This window comes from Mrakia frigida (genome assembly GCF_051309035.1).
Source record: "Mrakia frigida strain ATCC 22029 unplaced genomic scaffold BDY24scaffold_6, whole genome shotgun sequence".
NCBI classification, from domain to species: Eukaryota; Fungi; Basidiomycota; class Tremellomycetes; order Cystofilobasidiales; family Mrakiaceae; genus Mrakia; species Mrakia frigida.
Genome location: NW_027481275.1, coordinates 639,400 through 655,092, shown reverse-complemented (window position 1 = coordinate 655,092; position 15,693 = coordinate 639,400). Strand labels below are relative to the sequence as shown.

The following is a 15,693-nucleotide window of genomic DNA, read 5'->3' as shown; positions in this document are numbered from 1 at the left end:
TGCTACAAAAGAGGGACGAAAGGGAGAGAAAGAGAAAGAGAACGACGCGTCGAGCAGGAGCAAACGAAACTGAACGGACGCCAAACAAGAAGGACCAAACGAAGTCTAAATGTCTACGTCTACCGTCCATACACGTCCATCCCAGCCGCTCCTGTCCTCCTATCCGGTAGATCAGGACTAGGGGGCTGCTCTTCCTCCTCTCCCTCCTCCTTCGCCAAACCAGCCGCAAGCGGACTCGCCGCCTCGACTAAGCTCGTTCCAGCCCAGCTGGCGAGTCCTCCGAAGAGTCCTGTCCGAGAAGGTGCGGAAGCGAGGGAGGGAGGAGTGGCTCCTGAGCCTGATCCGACTCCGAGCGACGATCTCGACCGATTGGGAGGGATGGCTCGCGGTGGAGAGGAGGAAGGGCTGGGGTTGGAGTTGGTGGTCGTGGAGGTTTGGATGGTGGGAGAGGGAGCTGCTAGGGAGGCTGAGGTATCGGAGGTGAAGGCTGCTATGCGAGATTTGAGGCCTGCAAACATCGCACCCTGGCCGGAAGCGACTCGAGGTTTGATGATGTCTCCCCACGAGGCCTGAGCTGATCCGCTTGTTGCGACGGAAGGTGCGATGCCTCTTCCTGTTGAGAGAAGTCGACCACTTGGGGAGGGTCCTGAGGAGGTGAAGGTGGATCGGATGGACTCGTCTGACCGCGTTGGACGAAGAGGACGGTCGTTGATGGGAGCGTTGACGGACGGGTCGAGCATCGCGTCGAGGACGGTGGAGAGTCGTTTGGGGTTGATTCCGTCTGGATGACGAGGTGAGGGAGATGAGGAGAGGGTTGAGGCGGAAGGGGAAGGTCGGAAGATCTGGGAGCTTGCTGAACGAAGACGAGGAACGGCGTTGCGACCTGGAGGAGCTCCTGATCCTCCAACCATGACCCACGAGCCTCCTCCTCCTCCTGCTACTGGAGCGGCCGAGCGAGCCCCGGCGAAGATTCCTTGAAGACTTGATCGAGTTTGACTAGCGCTTCGAGACGACGGTCCCAACGACGAAGGAGGAGCGAGGAGGGAACTTGCAGAAGGGGTGCCTCGACTTGAGTCTTGACGCGACGACTCGGAGATGGTTCCGTTGGGAGAGGGAGGGAGTTGAATGGTTGGGGAGATAACTGCCGTGGAGACTGCTCGACGGATAGCTCCTGAGGAGGCGAACTCGACGTTGACTGTTGTTGCTGTCGACCCTGTCGCAGCGGCGAGTTTGGGAGCCGTCCTCGAAGGATGGAGTTTCCCTCGATCTCCTCCTAACTTCCGAGGGGAAGCCTTTCCACTCCCCAGCGTCGATTCGTCCTCCGAAGTATCGACCGGAGGTGTAACGAAGAACTTGGAGATGGGAGCTGCGATCCACCCGAGACCTGAAGGTTGACGCGCCGGTTTCGCTCTCGTTCGTCCTCGACCGTCGTCGTCCTCGTCCTCGTTGAGAGCTGCGTCTCGAAGCTTGACGGCCGCGGAAGGATCGAGGATGACCTCGTTGATGGTTCCTCGAAGGTTGGAGAGCTCGGTGAAGATGGTCTTGAAGAGAGCGATGAGGGAGAGGAAGTCCTTCTTCGTGACCTGACTTTCGATCTTGTCCTTCTCCGATATCGACGAGGGCTGCTGTTGATCCGCCTTCTTCTCGGCCTCCATGATGGATCGGAAGTGAGCTCGAAGGTCATTGACTTCGACGAGGATGGAGGTGATGGTCGAACGAGAGAGATGGCCGACGTCGCCTGCGAGATGAGGGAGATGCTGCCGCTTGAGTCGTTTTGAGAGGGTAGGGACGTCCGACTGGACTGCTCGGGCGAGAAGACGAGCCATGTGGTCGATGAGGGTGGAGAGGGCGGTGGTTCGAGGGTCGTGGATGGAGGAGGTTTCCGAAGGAGGTCCGTCGGCGGGGAAGTATCCAGGATGATTTCGACCGGACGGCGAAGCCATGTCGCTGATGGACGAAGGACCTATCGAAGGAGCAGGCGAGAACGCTGAACCTCCTCCTCTGGATCCGTCCTTGACCGTCCCAGCTCCTTGCGTGCTCGGCGGAGGCGACGCTCCTTCGAGTCCATCCGTCGACGTTCCCATGTCCGAGACGTCGGTCTGCGTGGCCTTGGATCGACTGAGGAGCATCATCGGACGCTTCCGGACCTGCTTCTGCTTCTCCGGACTCGTCTTCGAAAGTCCGCTGGGGACGAACTGATCCGAGTCGCCTGGTCGAATCGACTGGGCAAGATCGATGTCTCCGTGAGGTCCTCCGTTGCCTGATTCGTTGGGAGGAGCTGAGGATCGTCGCATCTGGGTGAAGGAGGTGATCTTGCGGTCGGCGAGGAAGGAGTCGGTAGGGGAGAGAGGTTCGTCTGGAAGGTCGACCGTCGTTGTTTCCTCGTCGTCGTCCGTTGGTCCCCATTCGGCAATCGAGTCGACTCCCTGAGAAATGAGCAAAGGCCATCATCAGTCTCAACTTTTGACGAGAAGCAAAAGGAGACGAAGACTTGTGACTCACTGAGAACGCCCTTTGAACCGCACTCGGCCTATCAACACTGAAACTCCTCTTCCCGTGCCCTCTCGTCCAACCCGTGCTCGACGAGCTCGTCGAAGGAACAATCGACCCTCTCGATCTCCTTCCCGACGAAGACCCATTCCCAACAGGATAGACTCCTCTCCGAGTCGTCCCAAAGCCATCCTCCTCGTCCAATCTAGGCGACAGCATCCCAACCGATCCGTTCCCTCCGTAACTCGACGTCGACGCGACCGAAGCCGTCAACGAAGGAGTCCACGAATCGTTCCTTCCATGCCTGTTCCCCATCCCTCTATCCATCGTCGAAGGACCTCCCGACGAGTTGTTCCCACCTCCTGCTCCTATCGAGGGAGCCCAGCTGTCCTTCCTGCTGTGAAGATCGAGTCGACGAGAGCTGGTGCTGGCGGCGAGTTCGTCCGAGAAGAAGGCGGTTGAGGATCGACTGATAGGGTCGTGTTCGGCGTCGGAGAAGTTGTGGGAGTAGGATCGGTCGAGTTGGTAGGATGGATTGGGACTTGGGGAGCGGTACTGGAGTTCTCGAGATTCGGCGAGGAGCTCTCGGAGCTCGTCGTTGTCGTGTCGGAGGGTGACGTTCTCCGTGGTGAGAGCGTCGAGAACGAGTTGAACTTCGGGGTTGGGAGGTCCTTGAGTAGAGAGCTGGAGAGAGGGAAGACCACCAGAAGGGTCGAAAGTGAGTTGGTGGACTCCAGAAGGGTTGTAGGAGGAGAAAACTCACGTCGTTGTGCATCGCCTCCATCCTCGTCTTCGCGTCCTCGACAATCTCTCTCGCAGCGTCCTCCTTGGACTTGTTGGCCTGCTCGACAGCGCTCCTCGCAGTCTTCAGCTTGTTCTCCAGATCATCTACCACCACCAGCACATCGAATCGGTCAGCTGAGCTCGATTTCATACAAAGAAAGAAGAGAAGAACGACGTGGACTCACTGACTCGTTCCAACGCTCTCGAAGCCTTCCTCTCCGCCTCGACCCTCTTCCTCTTCTCCGCCACCAACTCATCCTTCAACTCCTCTTTCTCCCTCTCGGACGCCTTGATCTTGTCCTCCCATCCTGTAGAGCGAGCTTGAGCACCAGCTTGACGCGAGAGAGCGCCTCGAACGGAGGAGAGTTCGGCTCGAAGCGTGGCGATGGAGGAGTCGGAAAGTGTGAGGGAGGTGAGGGATTGGAGCAGACGCTGAGCAGAACATAGACGATACCATAGAGAGTCAGTTTCTGCTGAGGAGGGAGCCGAAGATGAAGGAGCGAAGACGGAGGAGGGAAGGAGGGAAACGGAAAGGAAAGAAGGAAGGAAGGGAAGGCGAAGCTCACACGTTCCAACTGACTGTTCTCCCTCGTCGAAGTCGCCAGTCTCGACACCAGATTCTCATTCGAAGACTGTATCGAAGCCAGCTTGGTATTCGCCTCGTTCAGCAGATCCGAAGCTTCTTGGGCCTAACCAAAAAACCAACCAAGAAGGCGCCCAAACCAAGGTCAGCTCGAAGCTCAAAACACCCCTTTCCCTCCCCTCCCTTCCTCCCTGATCCACTCACGTTCGCTCTCAACCCGCCCACCTCCTTCTCCGCCTTCCCAACGTAACTCTCATGCCTCCTCAGTAGAGCTTGTCCTATCTCTGCACAAAGCATGAGTTCCCCTTCGAGTTCCTTCTTCTCCTCCTCCCAGGAATCCTCTCCGTGACCTCGAAGGGAAGGAGTTCCAGTAGAGACGCGACGATGAATGGAAGTCAGGGAAGCGGTGAGATCCTCGATGGTGGAAGAGGCTTCGTTGAACTCTTGAGTTAACGGTGTATTCGGAGGGGAGGCGTGGCGATCCATCCTCGCTTGAGAGAGAGAGAGGAAGAAGGAGGGAGGGAGGGAGGGAGTGTTGACCCCTAAAAGGGTGGTGGGTGGATCGTTCGAGCTCGAAAAGGAAAGGGCTGGAGGGGTAGTAGAGTGGAGATGATGGCCGCTTGGTGAAGAGAAGAGGAAGGGTCGTAGAGGTGGTAGCCCTAGAGTCGGTAGGAGGTCGCGTGGTCGTGGTTGAAGGAGAAGGAAGGAAACAAAGGAGGATTCGCCCTCCTGCGAGCTTCGCGTGTTCGTCCTCTCGGTCTCCAGTCAATTTCCCAACAAAAAAGGGCAGGACTTTGGTTTGATTCATGTCATTTTTTTGATTTCCCACTGGGGATTCGAAGGACTACGAAGAGTGGTACAATGTGTTGTTGTTGGGAGAGCGACCAAGAAAGCGAGAACGAAGGAGACGAGCCGCGACCAGAAAAAACAAAAGAAAGCGTGAAGAAGCGTAGCGATGGTGCAGTAAAGCCGGAGAAGAGAAAGAAGAGAGAAAGCAAAAGCAAGTGGTCCTTTGAAAGAAAGGAAGTACAACGAGGAGAACCGAGAAAAAGCTACGATGAGGGAGATCCTCCTCCGTCGGAGGGTCTCGAAGCCAGAAGTGCTGTGGGTGGCGGCTTCGGTCGAGCAGGTTGGTCGAGCGAGCGTGTGAGGGAGAGAACGAAAGTCCTGGGAGTCGGATGGGATGGTGTTACGTGAGGTTGTGATGGTTGGTGTTACAGTGGTCTGAGAAAGAAAGAGGAACAAGGCGCGTCGTTCCGTCAGCTCTCGTTCTACTCTCTCTCTCCTCGTTGGTGCTGCTAAGAACTCACAGGAAAGAGCAAGAAGAGGAAGGCAAGAAACGATGAACGAAAGGCTAGGTTTTCGATGGTTGATGATGAGTTGGATTTCGATGGTGAGGATTTCTGAGGCGAAGAAAGACCGAGACTCAAACAAGTCAGCTCGATTTCGTCGACCTGGCCCTCTCGATCCGCTGCTGCTTCTTACTCACCTCGTTCTCGTTTAGAACAATCCTCCGTGGTGTCCCTGAAGCATCCTCTCCCCAGTCTGTAGAAAACGTCCAAGAAGAAAGTGAAGACCGCAGTCAGCACGAACAACGATGGCAAGGAAGAGAGCGACAGAGTTCGAGACGGGACTCACGGGACTGATTCCTCTCTTCCCCTTCCCACCCACCGAAGCCTTCCTTCCTCGAGGCAGTCGAATCTCTGGGACCGCGCTGGGTCGATCAGGAATCAAGTCGGGAACAGCAGTGGCCGAGGGAGGGAAGAACGATTGGGTTGCGGCGACGGGAGTTGGGAGGGGAGTGGGAGCTTGTTGTTGTTGCTGCTGCTGGGGTTGCTGTTGGAAGTTGGGCTGCAAAGAGCGAACGAGATCGAGGCAGAGGAAGGGAAGGTCAGCTTTCGAGAGAAATCCAAAGATAGGCCAAGAAAGAAAGAGCAAAAGATCGGAGGGCTCACCCTTGAGAGTCCGGCACCTCCCAAAGACAACCTCCTCAACACGCCGTTGATCTTTTGACTGCCTCCTGCTCCTCCTCCTTCGTTCTGAACGACGACCCTCGTCCCTCCCGTCCCAGTAGACGATCCCAAGAGACTAGCGGTCCCTCCAGCAGTGCTCGACGAGCCGATAACTGAACCCGCCCAACCTTGAACTCGACTTCCCGCAGGTCCTCCCAAACTCTTCGACAGTCCCATTGCTCCTTCGTCCTCGTCGTCTTCGAATACAGCACCACCTCCGCCTCCACCTCCACCAGCTCCAGACCAGGACGAAGCCCAATCTTTCCCAAAGGTAGGTCGAGGAGAGGTGGAGAAGAACGACGACTTGGTCGTGCCTGCTCCCGCCAGAGCGTTCATCTCAGCGAGGATGGGAGAAGGAGTGGTGGGAGAGTAAGTCGAAGAGGGAGAGGTAGAAGCAGGAGGTGGGGCTGCGTTGGCGCTGCCGAAGGAGAAGGAGAGCGATCGAACGTGCTGGGAGGTCGAGTTGGACGGTCGTCGATGGAGGGACGAGGACGAACCAGCGGTGGGAGAGGAGGTCGTGGAGATGGGGATTGGAACAGTCTTAGAGGGAGGAGAGGGAGGGAGGTTGGACATTGTTCGTTGGTGTATATGTATGTAGGTTTCTCGTCGAGTGGGAGCAGTGTGCGATGGGATGGGGGCGAGAGATAAGAGGGAGGAGATGGGATGGAGTCAGAGGGAGGACAGAAAGTTGGGCTCCTTCCTTCCCCAAAAAGGACAAAGGCCAGCCTTCCAGCGTGACCGATCTCTCGAAGCCGTCGGCAAGAGCAAAAAAAAAAATCTTTCTCGCACAGGAAACGTCGAGATAAGTTAAACAAGCATGCCTATCTACTTGGCTCCCACCTGAACCCAATCTCCCTCAGGCAAATTCGCTCCTTCGGGGATGTAGGATCCTTCGACTTCAGGGTTGGCGAGTTCAAAGTCGGCGAACCCTGAGGCTTCCTCGATGGTCTTTTGGCTGGCGTCAGGAACGGAGTGACCTCGGTCGTTACGACGAGCTCTGTAGTGCAAAAAAAGGAAGACAGAGGTCAGGACGGGGGAGCAAGGAGCGGGAGGAAGAGGTCCCTGCGACGCGAGGAGGGTAGAACGAGGAGAACTGAGAAGGAGAAACTTACTTGAAGAAAGTATAGTTCAGTACGACATCAGAGACGTCGTCCATCCGGGGATCGCTGAAGGAGAGAAGAAAGGAAGGGAAAAGGACAGAAGGGCAAGTCAGCTTCAAATCGAAAGGGAAGACGCGTCGCGACCAAAACTCGATTCAGACTCACTCCAAAACGTCCCGATCGATAAAGAAGAAGACAGGCAGATCGACCTCCTCGTTGGCCAAGATCTGCTGCTCCTCGAAGCAGAAGCACTCGACTTTGGCAAAGTAAGGTGCGATCTGAGGAGAGAGAGGAAAGAGACGTGAGGTTGAAACGGAGCGCCGTCAGCTCGGAAGCTCGGAAGGAAGAGGGAGGGAAGACAAGACGAGAAATCGAGACGAAACGAAGTGCTCACCTTTCCTGGTGTAACCTGAGATATAAAGGGATGATACGGTCAGCTTCGAGGTTCGTAGAGCTGAGGCGAAGGGCTGAACAAAGCGAAAACGCGACGGAGGAAAGAGAGAAAGGGAAGGAAGACGAAGCTCACATTGTAGGTCGAGATCCCAATCACGTCCTTATCACTGTTGTTCTTGGCCGTGTAGAAAGCCAGAGCGGTCTCTCCTGGTCGGATCGTCACGTTCGGCTGAGCAGGCTTGAACGTCCAGGGGAGGATATCACTCTTCGCAGCGTTGAAGTGGACCTTGATCCGTCGTTCAGAGTCGGTGGGCATCAACCGTTCGGGAGACATTCGAGACTTGTCGCTGTTGGGGATACCAGCGAATCCTGTTGCTCCACAGAAGGCTCGGTAGATGGGGACGGCAGCGTAGGAGGCTCCGACCATGAAGATGACCTGCGAACGAGAGAGAAGGAAGAGAAACGGAGGGAGGGAGGAGGATGAGGTGAGCTCGACGAACGGAAGGAGGAAGAAGAGTGGCCAGATCGAGACCGAATCGAGTCCAAAAAGCTCAAGGAAAAAGATGTACGAACTCCTGCTGCCAGATACATTCCACCTGTTCTGATGGATCCCTGTTGGCGAGCTGTGGTGGCACGGTGAAGGGCCGCTACGTACTCTCTCTGCTCCTGCTCGCTCATGGGTCGGTAGGTCTCCGTTGACGGCCCAGCTACTGGCGAAGGAGTGGGAGAGGAGGGCGAAGGAGTGGCATATCGACGAAAGGGGGAGGAGAGGGTGTGTGGTATGCGTGACGGTGTCGATGGGGATGGGAAACGACGGGAGGAGAGAAGGAAGGACGAGCTCGACGAGGAGGAAGGAGTGGGAAGCCTCTGTTTTTTTGAGATCGAACAAGGACCAGCAAAGAGATCAGAATTTTGAGTTCTACTCGGTAGTAGAGAGAGGAAGGTGCATGATGTACTAACGAGGCAAGCTTTTAATGCTGAAGAGTTCATAGTGGTGATGGAAGTTGGAAGGGACGGAGGAGGCTCGATTTCTGAAATCGAGTCGAGCTCGTCTCGGCGCCTCCCAACCCGTCGCCAGCGAAGAGAGCTCCCTCCCTCCCTTTCCTCTCAACGACCAGCAACTCGAAAACCAACCAACTCAATCTCCACCTACACCTCTTCCCCTTACTGCTCTCGCTCTTTGTACTTTCCCATGGATAACAGTCAGCACGACCGAGCTGTGTCGATAGCTCGAGGGAAGCTCGCCTCAGGCGACCCCGAGGGGGCGAAACGGTTCTGCAAGAAGGCTCTCACTATGAAGGAGGATAGTTCGGAAGCTTTCAAGCTCTTGGACGAGATTGAGAAGGTGAGTTTCATGGTCTTTTGTTTTCGAGAACATGTTCAGAACCGAAGGAGGGAGAGCTCGAAGAACGGAGGCGAGACACTCGAGCTGACCAGCTCCCTCCCTTCCCTCCTCTCTTCGTCTCTTCTTTCTCCCAGGAAATCGCCTCTCCTTCCCGCCCAAAAGCCTCGACTGCTTCCTCGAGCACCTCTACAGCTACGGAAACCCACCCTACCGCTTCTACCACCCACTCTCGCCATCCTACAGCTGCTTCCTCCTCCTCCTCCTCCTCGGCCGCCCCCGCTGCCAAAGCAGCTGAGCCAGAGAAGAAGAGGGACTATACGCCAGAACAAGCAGCGGTCGTCAAGAGAGTCAGGACCTGCAAGACGATGCAGTTCTACGAGATTTTGTCAGGTACGTCCCCTTCTTCTGTAGCAGCTCGTCCCCCGAACGAGATGAAGGAGAGAGGAGAGCCTTGGGATTTCGGTCAACGTGGACGCTGACTCTTCTTTCTTTTCCTTGCTGCTTTACAGTCGAGAAGACTTGCTCCGATGGAGAGGTCAAGAAGGCCTACAGGAAGGTCCGTAGCTCGGGAGCTCGAGGCTCAGAGGAGAAGAGAGAAGGAAGGGAGAGCTCGAAGCTGACATCTTTCTCGTCGGCCTCATTGATCTTGATTCAGCTCGCTCTCGCTCTTCATCCTGATAAGAAGTTCGTTCGACTCGTCTATCCTCGTCCTCTCAACCTCTTCTCAACTCGCAGTACTGACTCCCATCCCATCGCATCTTTTTTTTCCCCTCTCTCAGCGGCGCTCCAGGAGCAGACGAGGCTTTCAAACGTCCGTCTCCTCGCTGCTTCTTCTCTCTCTCTCTCTCTCTCTCTTTCTCCTCAGCCTCAGTCTCAAACTGACTTCTTCCTCCTTGCTGGTTGGAACATCCAGTGGTCTCCAAAGCTTTCCAAATCCTCTCGGACCCCGACAAACGAGCCGTCTTTGACCGCGACGGCGCCGACCCTGACTCGCGCGCGTCCATGTCGAGCTCGCCGTTCAACCGAGGAGGAGGAGGAGGAGGCTTCAGCTCTCAACGAGGGTTCTCTGGAGCTCAGGAGGTGAATCCTGAGGATCTGTTCAACATGTTCTTCGGTGGAGGAGGAGGTGGCTTCGGTGGGAACACTCAGAGTGAGATTCGATTTCTCTTTCGACCTTTCGTCTCGCCTTCGACTCTCTCTCTCTCTCTCTCTCCCTCCAGCTCGCTAACCTATCGGCTCTTCGTGACCGTTTCAGCCTTCTCCTTCGGCAACGGAGGTTTCCAATCCACCCGTCGAACGACCCCCCAAGCCCGTCGTCCCACCACCGACGGCCCCCCACCCCCTCTCTACGTCCAACTCCTCCCTCTCCTCATCCTCTTCGGTTTCTCCCTCCTCACCATCCTGCCTTCCCTCTTCGGCTCCCCTTCGATCCCTCCTCCGACGTACTCGTTCCAACCTCACCCTCCATCGCAGCACACCGTCCAGCGTCAAACGTCGACGTACTCGATCCCGTACTTTGTCAACCAGAAGCAGTTCGAGAGCCATCCGATCTGGGAGAGCATACCGGAGGCGAGGAGGGGGGAGGAGAAGGCTGGAAAGTGGAGTGGAGAACTGAGAAAGTGGGAGAGGGAGGTCGAGATGGGGTACGTGAGGGGGTTGCAAGGAGCCTGCAGGAGCGAGATGGAGGAGAAGGAGAGGAGGATCGAGGAGAAGAGGGGGTTCTTTGGGATTGGAGCCGATTGGGACGAGGTTAGGAGGTGAGTGCTCAGGCTGGCTTTTTCGTTGGAAGATGATCGGTGAAGACGAGAGACGAGAAGCGGAGAGAAACGAACGAACGAACGAACGCTGACTTTTTCCTCCCTCCCTTCCTTCCTTTTTTCGCTCTCGTCGCCCCCCACCAGACTCCAAACGAAACCCCTGGAATCGTGCGAGAAGTTGAAGAAGTTGAATCTGATGTGACCGAGCGAGAGGGATCAATACAACCGGTCGAGGGAAGCGGTGGGAAACGACGACGACGAACGGACGGTCGCGTCTCGGAGGGGAAGCGGAGTTGATTTTCTCTTTTTTGGGCGTTGCTATGAGATAGATAGATCTCGTTGTCTTTTCTCTCTCTTTGTTCTTCTTCTTCTGTGTTTTCGTTACGATCATCGAAACGACCTGCGAGCGAGCGAGCGAGGTCTCTTTTAACAGAGAAAGAGGGTCTTAGAGAGAGAAAGGGAGGGAGAGGACGAACGGAGGTCGATTCGAGTCGATTCGTCTCGCTCAGCCTGACTTTTGAGAGATCAGCACACGGCTCAAGAGCTGGTGGCCGACCGGATCAGCTACGTCTGTCCCTCTGCTGACTCTCTAGCAGCTCCATCTTGAGCGATAAGGTCAAGATTCGACGAAAGGAGTCGTCCCTCTCTCTCGGGGGATCCCTCCTCCTTCCGACCTCTCTCTCTCTCTCTCTCTCTCTTTCCCTTCCCTCTCTCGCCTCGACCCCCAAGGCCTCCCAAAGAAACACGAAAGATACCATCGTCTCCCTCCAGCCCACCACCTATATATGCGTCGTCCTCCCCCCTTTCGAGCGTTGTTGTCTCTCCGAATCCATCCCCAAAATCCCTTCCTCCTTCTCCTCCTTCTCCTGCTCTACTCGTCCGATCCCGAGACGAACTCTGACACGGCGTGCGCCCTCTCGGCCGTCTTGGTCTTCTCGAGGTTGAGGTAGAACTCGTCTCGCTGTCGGACTGAGGCAGAGAGGAGGGGGAGGAAGGAGAGAGAGAGTCAGGAAACGAGCGGAGGGTGGGCTTTAAGAAGAGTTGAGAAGGGAAGGAAACAGTCCCGGACTCACCTCCGGGGAGGTGGACTCCGTACCTAGAAGGACGCGAAAGGATTAGCATTTTTGTAAGGCGCGGGAAGGGGATGTATGGGTGTACTTACCAGAACGACCAAGCGGCAGCGGTTCCGAGTCCGAGACTGGAGCGAAGGAAGGGAAGGAAGGGAAACGATCAACGTCAGCTCTCTCGTCTTTCAACGTCTCGCACGATATCCAGCAAAGTTCGAAGCAAGAGCGGAGGAGTGGGATAGTTTACGCCATAGAGATATCGAAGATCAGACCCTTCTTACTGTAAAAAGAACGGAATCAAAAGACAAGGGAAGGAAGAAAGAAAGAAGGGAAAGGGAGGAGGGAGGGAGGGAGGGCGTGAGTGAGCTTCGCGGTCGTTCCGATTCGACCGTTTCTCTCTTTTGAGAGAAGTTGTAGACTTACACCTTTCCAACGATAGGAGGGACTCGGTGAACTCGAGTAGAGACGGCAGCTTGACGGAGAACGGTGGGAATCATAGTTGAAGAAGAAGGGAGGGAGAGGGAGGAGGAGGAGGAGAGAGAGAGAGAGAGAGTGATGGTTTGGGAAACAAGCGACCCAGACTTTGGTTTCGCTTTCAAAATCGCTAGGGGAGAATCCAGAAACGATTGAACCTCCTCTCCCTCCCAACTCTCACGACCCTCCCCAACCCACTCACTCACTCCCTTTCTCCCCTCTCTCTACACACTCATCCAGCACAGCTTGAGCTGCTCTACCCCTAGGACCACCTATACATCTCTCGCTCCCACCCTTCCTCCTCCCCCCTTTTAGCTGTCTTGAATCATGGAGGCAGATGCGTCAGGGTCGCCTTCCAACGCTTGGAGATTCGCTCAGTGCTTTGGAGATAAAGGAGAAGTAGAGGATATCACAGAAGGTTAGTAAGCGTCTCCTCTCTACTAGAGTGGTTTCAAGAAGCATACAGGTGCTCGGTGGAAGGAGGGGCAGGAGGAGGAAGGGCGCGACCTGAGCAGGGAGGGCGCCCTTGAGATCTCAAGAGGAGAACTTGTTGGAGCAACGAGACCTAGAGGAGGTATAGGAGAGTCTTCCGCAGTCGTGTTCTACAAGGAGAGCACGAAGAGGAACGTTGGGTTGGTTGTAAGGGAAGGAAGGGAAGGATCATCTCCCTGTTGATCTCCCTCTCCTCTCTCTCTCTCTCTCTCTCTCTCTCTCCTTCCTCCCTCGTGCTTCTCTTCGCCATCTCCTCGTTCTTCCTTCTTCGCCATCTTCCTCTCGCTCTTTTACAAAGCCATCTACTGACTCTTATTTCTCTTCACTTCCTCCTCCACCAACTCTCTTTCTCTTCAATCATCGCTAAACGATCTCCACTTGTCACCCACTCCCTCCTTCCTCCCTCCTTCCAGCCGACATCATCTCCACCGTCGAGTTCGATCACACGGGAGACTATCTAGCAACAGGAGACAAGGGTGGACGAGTCGTCCTCTTTGAACGGAACGAATCCGTGAGTATTACGCACCTTCCATCGCTTGAAACTCAAATGAAAGAGAAGGAATCGACCACCTCCCTCTCCCTCCCCTCCTCCCATCGAGATCTCTCTCTCTCTTTGCCCGACGTCATTTTCTGACCTTCTTCCTCCCTTTCCTTCCCTTCTCTCCTCTCTTCCTTTCGAGCAGAAGAAGGGATGCGAGTACAAGTTTTACACCGAGTTGTGAGTTCAAACCGAAACGAGAGAGAGAGAGAGATGGGTTGCGAGGACGAGAAGGAAGCCGCCAGAGAGAGAGGTGATGGGGAGCTCGAAGGATCTCATCTCATCGTCTTCCCTTCCTTCTTCCCCTCTTTCTTTTGGTTCATCTTCGCAGCCAATCTCACGAGCCGGAATTCGACTACCTCAAGTCTCTCGAGATCGAGGAGAAGATCAACCGTATCAAGTGGTGCAAACGGCAGAACTCTGCACATTTCCTTCTTTCCACCAACGGTGCGTGTTTGCTTCCCATCTCCTTCTTCTTACCACTTCTCGCCCTCCCTCCTTACTGTCCTTCACCTCCAACGTTTCCGAAACGTCCATCCCATCCCACTCCCTCTCCAACGGTCCCTCCCCTCCAACCGAACGACCTCCTCGAAACACCCTTCCCTGACCTCTCCTCCTCTCCCTCCCTCCCTCCCTCTCTTTCTCTTTCTCCCTCGCAGACAAAACCATCAAACTCTGGAAAGTCTTCGACAAGACCATCAAACTAGTCTCCGATAACAACCTCTCCACTGCCGCCGCCGACGGTGGTTTCCGCTCCGGTCCCGTCCCTCCTTCCAACCTCTCGACAGGCGTCCCTGGCGTTCAACCTTCCCTCCGTCTCCCTCGTCTCCAGCAACACGACTCCATCGTCGCCGCCGTCCCGAGGAAGGTCTACGCCAACGCTCACGCTTACCACATCAACTCGATCTCCATCAACTCGGATCAGGAAACCTACATCTCGGCGGACGATCTGAGGATCAACCTTTGGAACCTCAACATCAGCGATCAGAGCTTTAGTGAGTGTTTGGGCTTGGATTCTGGACGTGATGGAGCGGTGGAGTTGGTAGGGCCCGGAAGGAAGGCTCTTGGTTTGAAGGCTGGGAGAGGAGGAAGGAATTCGAGACGAACGTTGGGAGGAGGAGGAAAGGGAAGGAGGTCGAGGTCGACGACGAGATGGCTGACCTGACGTTTTCGTTCTTTTTCCTCTCTCGCAGACATCGTCGACATCAAGCCAACGAACATGGAGGAGCTGACAGAGGTCATCACGGCTGCCGAGTTCCACCCGATACACTGCAACCTGTTCATGTACTCGTCGTCCAAGGGAACCATCAAGCTCGCGGACATGAGGGAGTCGGCTCTGTGCGATTCGCATGCGAAGCGTGAGCAGCTCTCTCTCTCTCTCTCCCTGCCCGTCTACTTCTTCTTCGCCTCCCGAAACTCAAGCTGACCCTCTCTCCGCTCTTCCTTTTCGATTCTCGTTCGGTTCGCAGAGTTCGAAGAGGAGGAGGATCCCACCAACAAGTCGTTCTTCTCGGAAATCATCTCCTCCATCTCGGACGTCAAGTTCTCCAAGGACGGACGGTTCATCCTCTCGAGGGACTACCTCACGCTCAAGATCTGGGACGTCAAGATGGAGAACAAGCCCGTCAAGACGATCAACATCCACGATCACCTCCGAGGAAAGCTCTGCGACCTGTACGAGAACGACTGCATCTTCGACAAGTTCGAGTGTACCTTCAGTGGAGATGGAGCGTGAGTCCGAGCTTTCTTTTCGGTGGTAGGTTGGGTCGAAGAGCGAGGATCGATCGAACGGGAGGGAAGGAGACGAACAAAACCAAACGAAACGAAGCGTCGGAAGCTGACCTCTCTCGCCTCTCCTTCCCTCTTCCTCCCTCTCTCTCTCCTCAGCTCCGTCCTCACGGGATCCTACCACAACTACTTCCGAATCTACGACGTCGAGACAACGAACGACATCGTCCTCCAGGCCGACAAGTCCGCGTTCAAGGCCAAGAAGGTCGGAGGAGTCAAGGGAGGACCGAAGGGAGGAAAGCCTGGGTCGGGAGGAATGGATACGACTGGAACGGACTTCAACAAGAAGATTGTGAGTGCCCTCCCTTTCCCTCACGCGTCCGAAGATCGATTCTGACTGTCTCGTTTGGTTCTTGCAGTTGCACGGAAGCTGGCATCCCAAGGAGAACACGATCGCCATCGCTGCGACGAACAACCTCTTCCTTTGTACGTCTTTCTTCTCCCTCTCTCGTACCGTCTCTTGTTCCTTCGAGCATCGACTGACCTTCGCTTCGGGTTTTCGTTCGTTGAAACAGACTCGACCCAGTCGAGTTAAACGTCTCGCTCAACGATCTCCTCTCCTCCTCTCCTCGTCACGAACCGGCCCAACCCTCCTCGCATCCATCCACTCCTCCTTCCTCCTCCTATCGCTTTCTCTTAACTTTTTTTTTTTTTTGCTTCGTTCTCCCGTCCGTCCCGTCCCGATCTCGCAACCAAACCCATCGCCGTATACCCCCAGACCTCCCCTTCCTTCTCTTTTGTCCTTCTTCGTCGCGTCCAAACCCTCTCTCTCTCTCTCTCTCTCTCCCTCTCCTTCTCCTTCGTCCCGTTCTTTCCTGCCCTTCCACAACACTGGGGACTTCCTCCTCCTTTTTCGCCCCCCCCAAAAACC

At 55.5% G+C, this 15,693-nt stretch overlaps 6 protein-coding genes across 6 annotated transcripts; 2 read left to right on the top strand and 4 right to left on the bottom strand.

The window, feature by feature from the left end:
* Positions 1-119: 119 nt before the first annotated feature.
* On the bottom strand, positions 120-4,342 carry BDY24DRAFT_412977 (uncharacterized protein; the record flags this gene model as incomplete). Its single annotated transcript, XM_076643130.1, has 6 exons — positions 120-2,426; positions 2,503-3,174; positions 3,254-3,378; positions 3,459-3,705; positions 3,840-3,962; positions 4,061-4,342. The coding sequence occupies 6 exons, from the start codon at positions 4,340-4,342 to the stop codon at positions 120-122; spliced, it is 3,756 nt and encodes a 1,251-aa protein (XP_076499232.1).
* An 862-nt stretch (positions 4,343-5,204) lies between these two features.
* BDY24DRAFT_253931 (uncharacterized protein) lies at positions 5,205-6,645 on the bottom strand. Its single transcript, XM_076636804.1, has 3 exons — positions 5,812-6,645; positions 5,346-5,707; positions 5,205-5,259 (listed from the first exon to the last, which is right to left on the bottom strand). Exons 1-2 carry the CDS (start codon positions 6,439-6,441, stop codon positions 5,357-5,359), a joined length of 981 nt encoding a protein of 326 aa, XP_076499231.1. The 5' UTR covers positions 6,442-6,645; the 3' UTR covers positions 5,205-5,259; positions 5,346-5,356.
* Positions 6,646-6,650: 5 nt separating this feature from the next.
* COX11 (Cox11p) lies at positions 6,651-8,435 on the bottom strand. Its single transcript, XM_076639253.1, has 7 exons — positions 8,322-8,435; positions 7,935-8,228; positions 7,495-7,797; positions 7,363-7,377; positions 7,134-7,246; positions 6,981-7,034; positions 6,651-6,865 (listed from the first exon to the last, which is right to left on the bottom strand). The coding sequence occupies exons 1-7, from the start codon at positions 8,349-8,351 to the stop codon at positions 6,694-6,696; spliced, it is 981 nt and encodes a 326-aa protein (XP_076499230.1). The 5' UTR covers positions 8,352-8,435; the 3' UTR covers positions 6,651-6,693.
* Positions 8,436-11,153, top strand: BDY24DRAFT_433487 (J domain-containing protein). The gene is made up of 7 exons (XM_076644114.1): positions 8,436-8,706; positions 8,841-9,096; positions 9,216-9,262; positions 9,362-9,390; positions 9,486-9,517; positions 9,620-10,463; positions 10,608-11,153. Exons 1-7 carry the CDS (start codon positions 8,554-8,556, stop codon positions 10,663-10,665), a joined length of 1,419 nt encoding a protein of 472 aa, XP_076499229.1. The 5' UTR covers positions 8,436-8,553; the 3' UTR covers positions 10,666-11,153.
* A 181-nt stretch (positions 11,154-11,334) lies between these two features.
* Positions 11,335-12,027, bottom strand: BDY24DRAFT_412973 (uncharacterized protein; the record flags this gene model as incomplete). Its single annotated transcript, XM_076643129.1, has 4 exons — positions 11,335-11,432; positions 11,537-11,559; positions 11,626-11,661; positions 11,954-12,027. 4 exons carry the CDS (start codon positions 12,025-12,027, stop codon positions 11,335-11,337), a joined length of 231 nt encoding a protein of 76 aa, XP_076499228.1.
* A 99-nt stretch (positions 12,028-12,126) lies between these two features.
* Positions 12,127-15,477, top strand: CDC55 (protein phosphatase 2A regulatory subunit CDC55). Its single transcript, XM_076644435.1, has 10 exons — positions 12,127-12,422; positions 12,910-13,007; positions 13,180-13,214; positions 13,366-13,481; positions 13,694-14,029; positions 14,228-14,392; positions 14,504-14,765; positions 14,922-15,114; positions 15,182-15,248; positions 15,338-15,477. The coding sequence occupies exons 1-10, from the start codon at positions 12,332-12,334 to the stop codon at positions 15,355-15,357; spliced, it is 1,383 nt and encodes a 460-aa protein (XP_076499227.1). The 5' UTR covers positions 12,127-12,331; the 3' UTR covers positions 15,358-15,477.
* Positions 15,478-15,693: the final 216 nt, after the last annotated feature.

What these genes read in the sequence shown, in the direction of transcription:
- COX11 (XM_076639253.1), bottom strand. Translation starts at nt 8,351, where the DNA reads ATGAACTCTTCAGCATTAAAAGCTTGCCTC. An exon ending in CAGCATTAAAAGCTTGCCTC is followed by an intron (nt 8,229 to 8,321) that starts GTTAGTACATCA and finishes TCAAAAAAACAG; the next exon opens with AGGCTTCCCACTCCTTCCTC. An exon ending in CTGAACTATACTTTCTTCAA is followed by an intron (nt 6,866 to 6,980) that starts GTAAGTTTCTCC and finishes TTTGCACTACAG; the next exon opens with AGCTCGTCGTAACGACCGAG.
- BDY24DRAFT_253931 (XM_076636804.1), bottom strand. Translation starts at nt 6,441, where the DNA reads ATGTCCAACCTCCCTCCCTCTCCTCCCTCTAAGACTGTTCCAATCCCC. An exon ending in GAGGTGCCGGACTCTCAAGG is followed by an intron (nt 5,708 to 5,811) that starts GTGAGCCCTCCG and finishes CGCTCTTTGCAG; the next exon opens with CCCAACTTCCAACAGCAACC.
- BDY24DRAFT_433487 (XM_076644114.1), top strand. Translation starts at nt 8,554, where the DNA reads ATGGATAACAGTCAGCACGACCGAGCTGTGTCGATAGCTCGAGGGAAG. An exon ending in GTTCTACGAGATTTTGTCAG is followed by an intron (nt 9,097 to 9,215) that starts GTACGTCCCCTT and finishes GCTGCTTTACAG; the next exon opens with TCGAGAAGACTTGCTCCGAT. An exon ending in AGCAGACGAGGCTTTCAAAC is followed by an intron (nt 9,518 to 9,619) that starts GTCCGTCTCCTC and finishes TGGAACATCCAG; the next exon opens with TGGTCTCCAAAGCTTTCCAA.
- CDC55 (XM_076644435.1), top strand. Translation starts at nt 12,332, where the DNA reads ATGGAGGCAGATGCGTCAGGGTCGCCTTCCAACGCTTGGAGATTCGCT. An exon ending in AGTAGAGGATATCACAGAAG is followed by an intron (nt 12,423 to 12,909) that starts GTTAGTAAGCGT and finishes CCCTCCTTCCAG; the next exon opens with CCGACATCATCTCCACCGTC. An exon ending in ACCTTCAGTGGAGATGGAGC is followed by an intron (nt 14,766 to 14,921) that starts GTGAGTCCGAGC and finishes CTCTCTCCTCAG; the next exon opens with CTCCGTCCTCACGGGATCCT.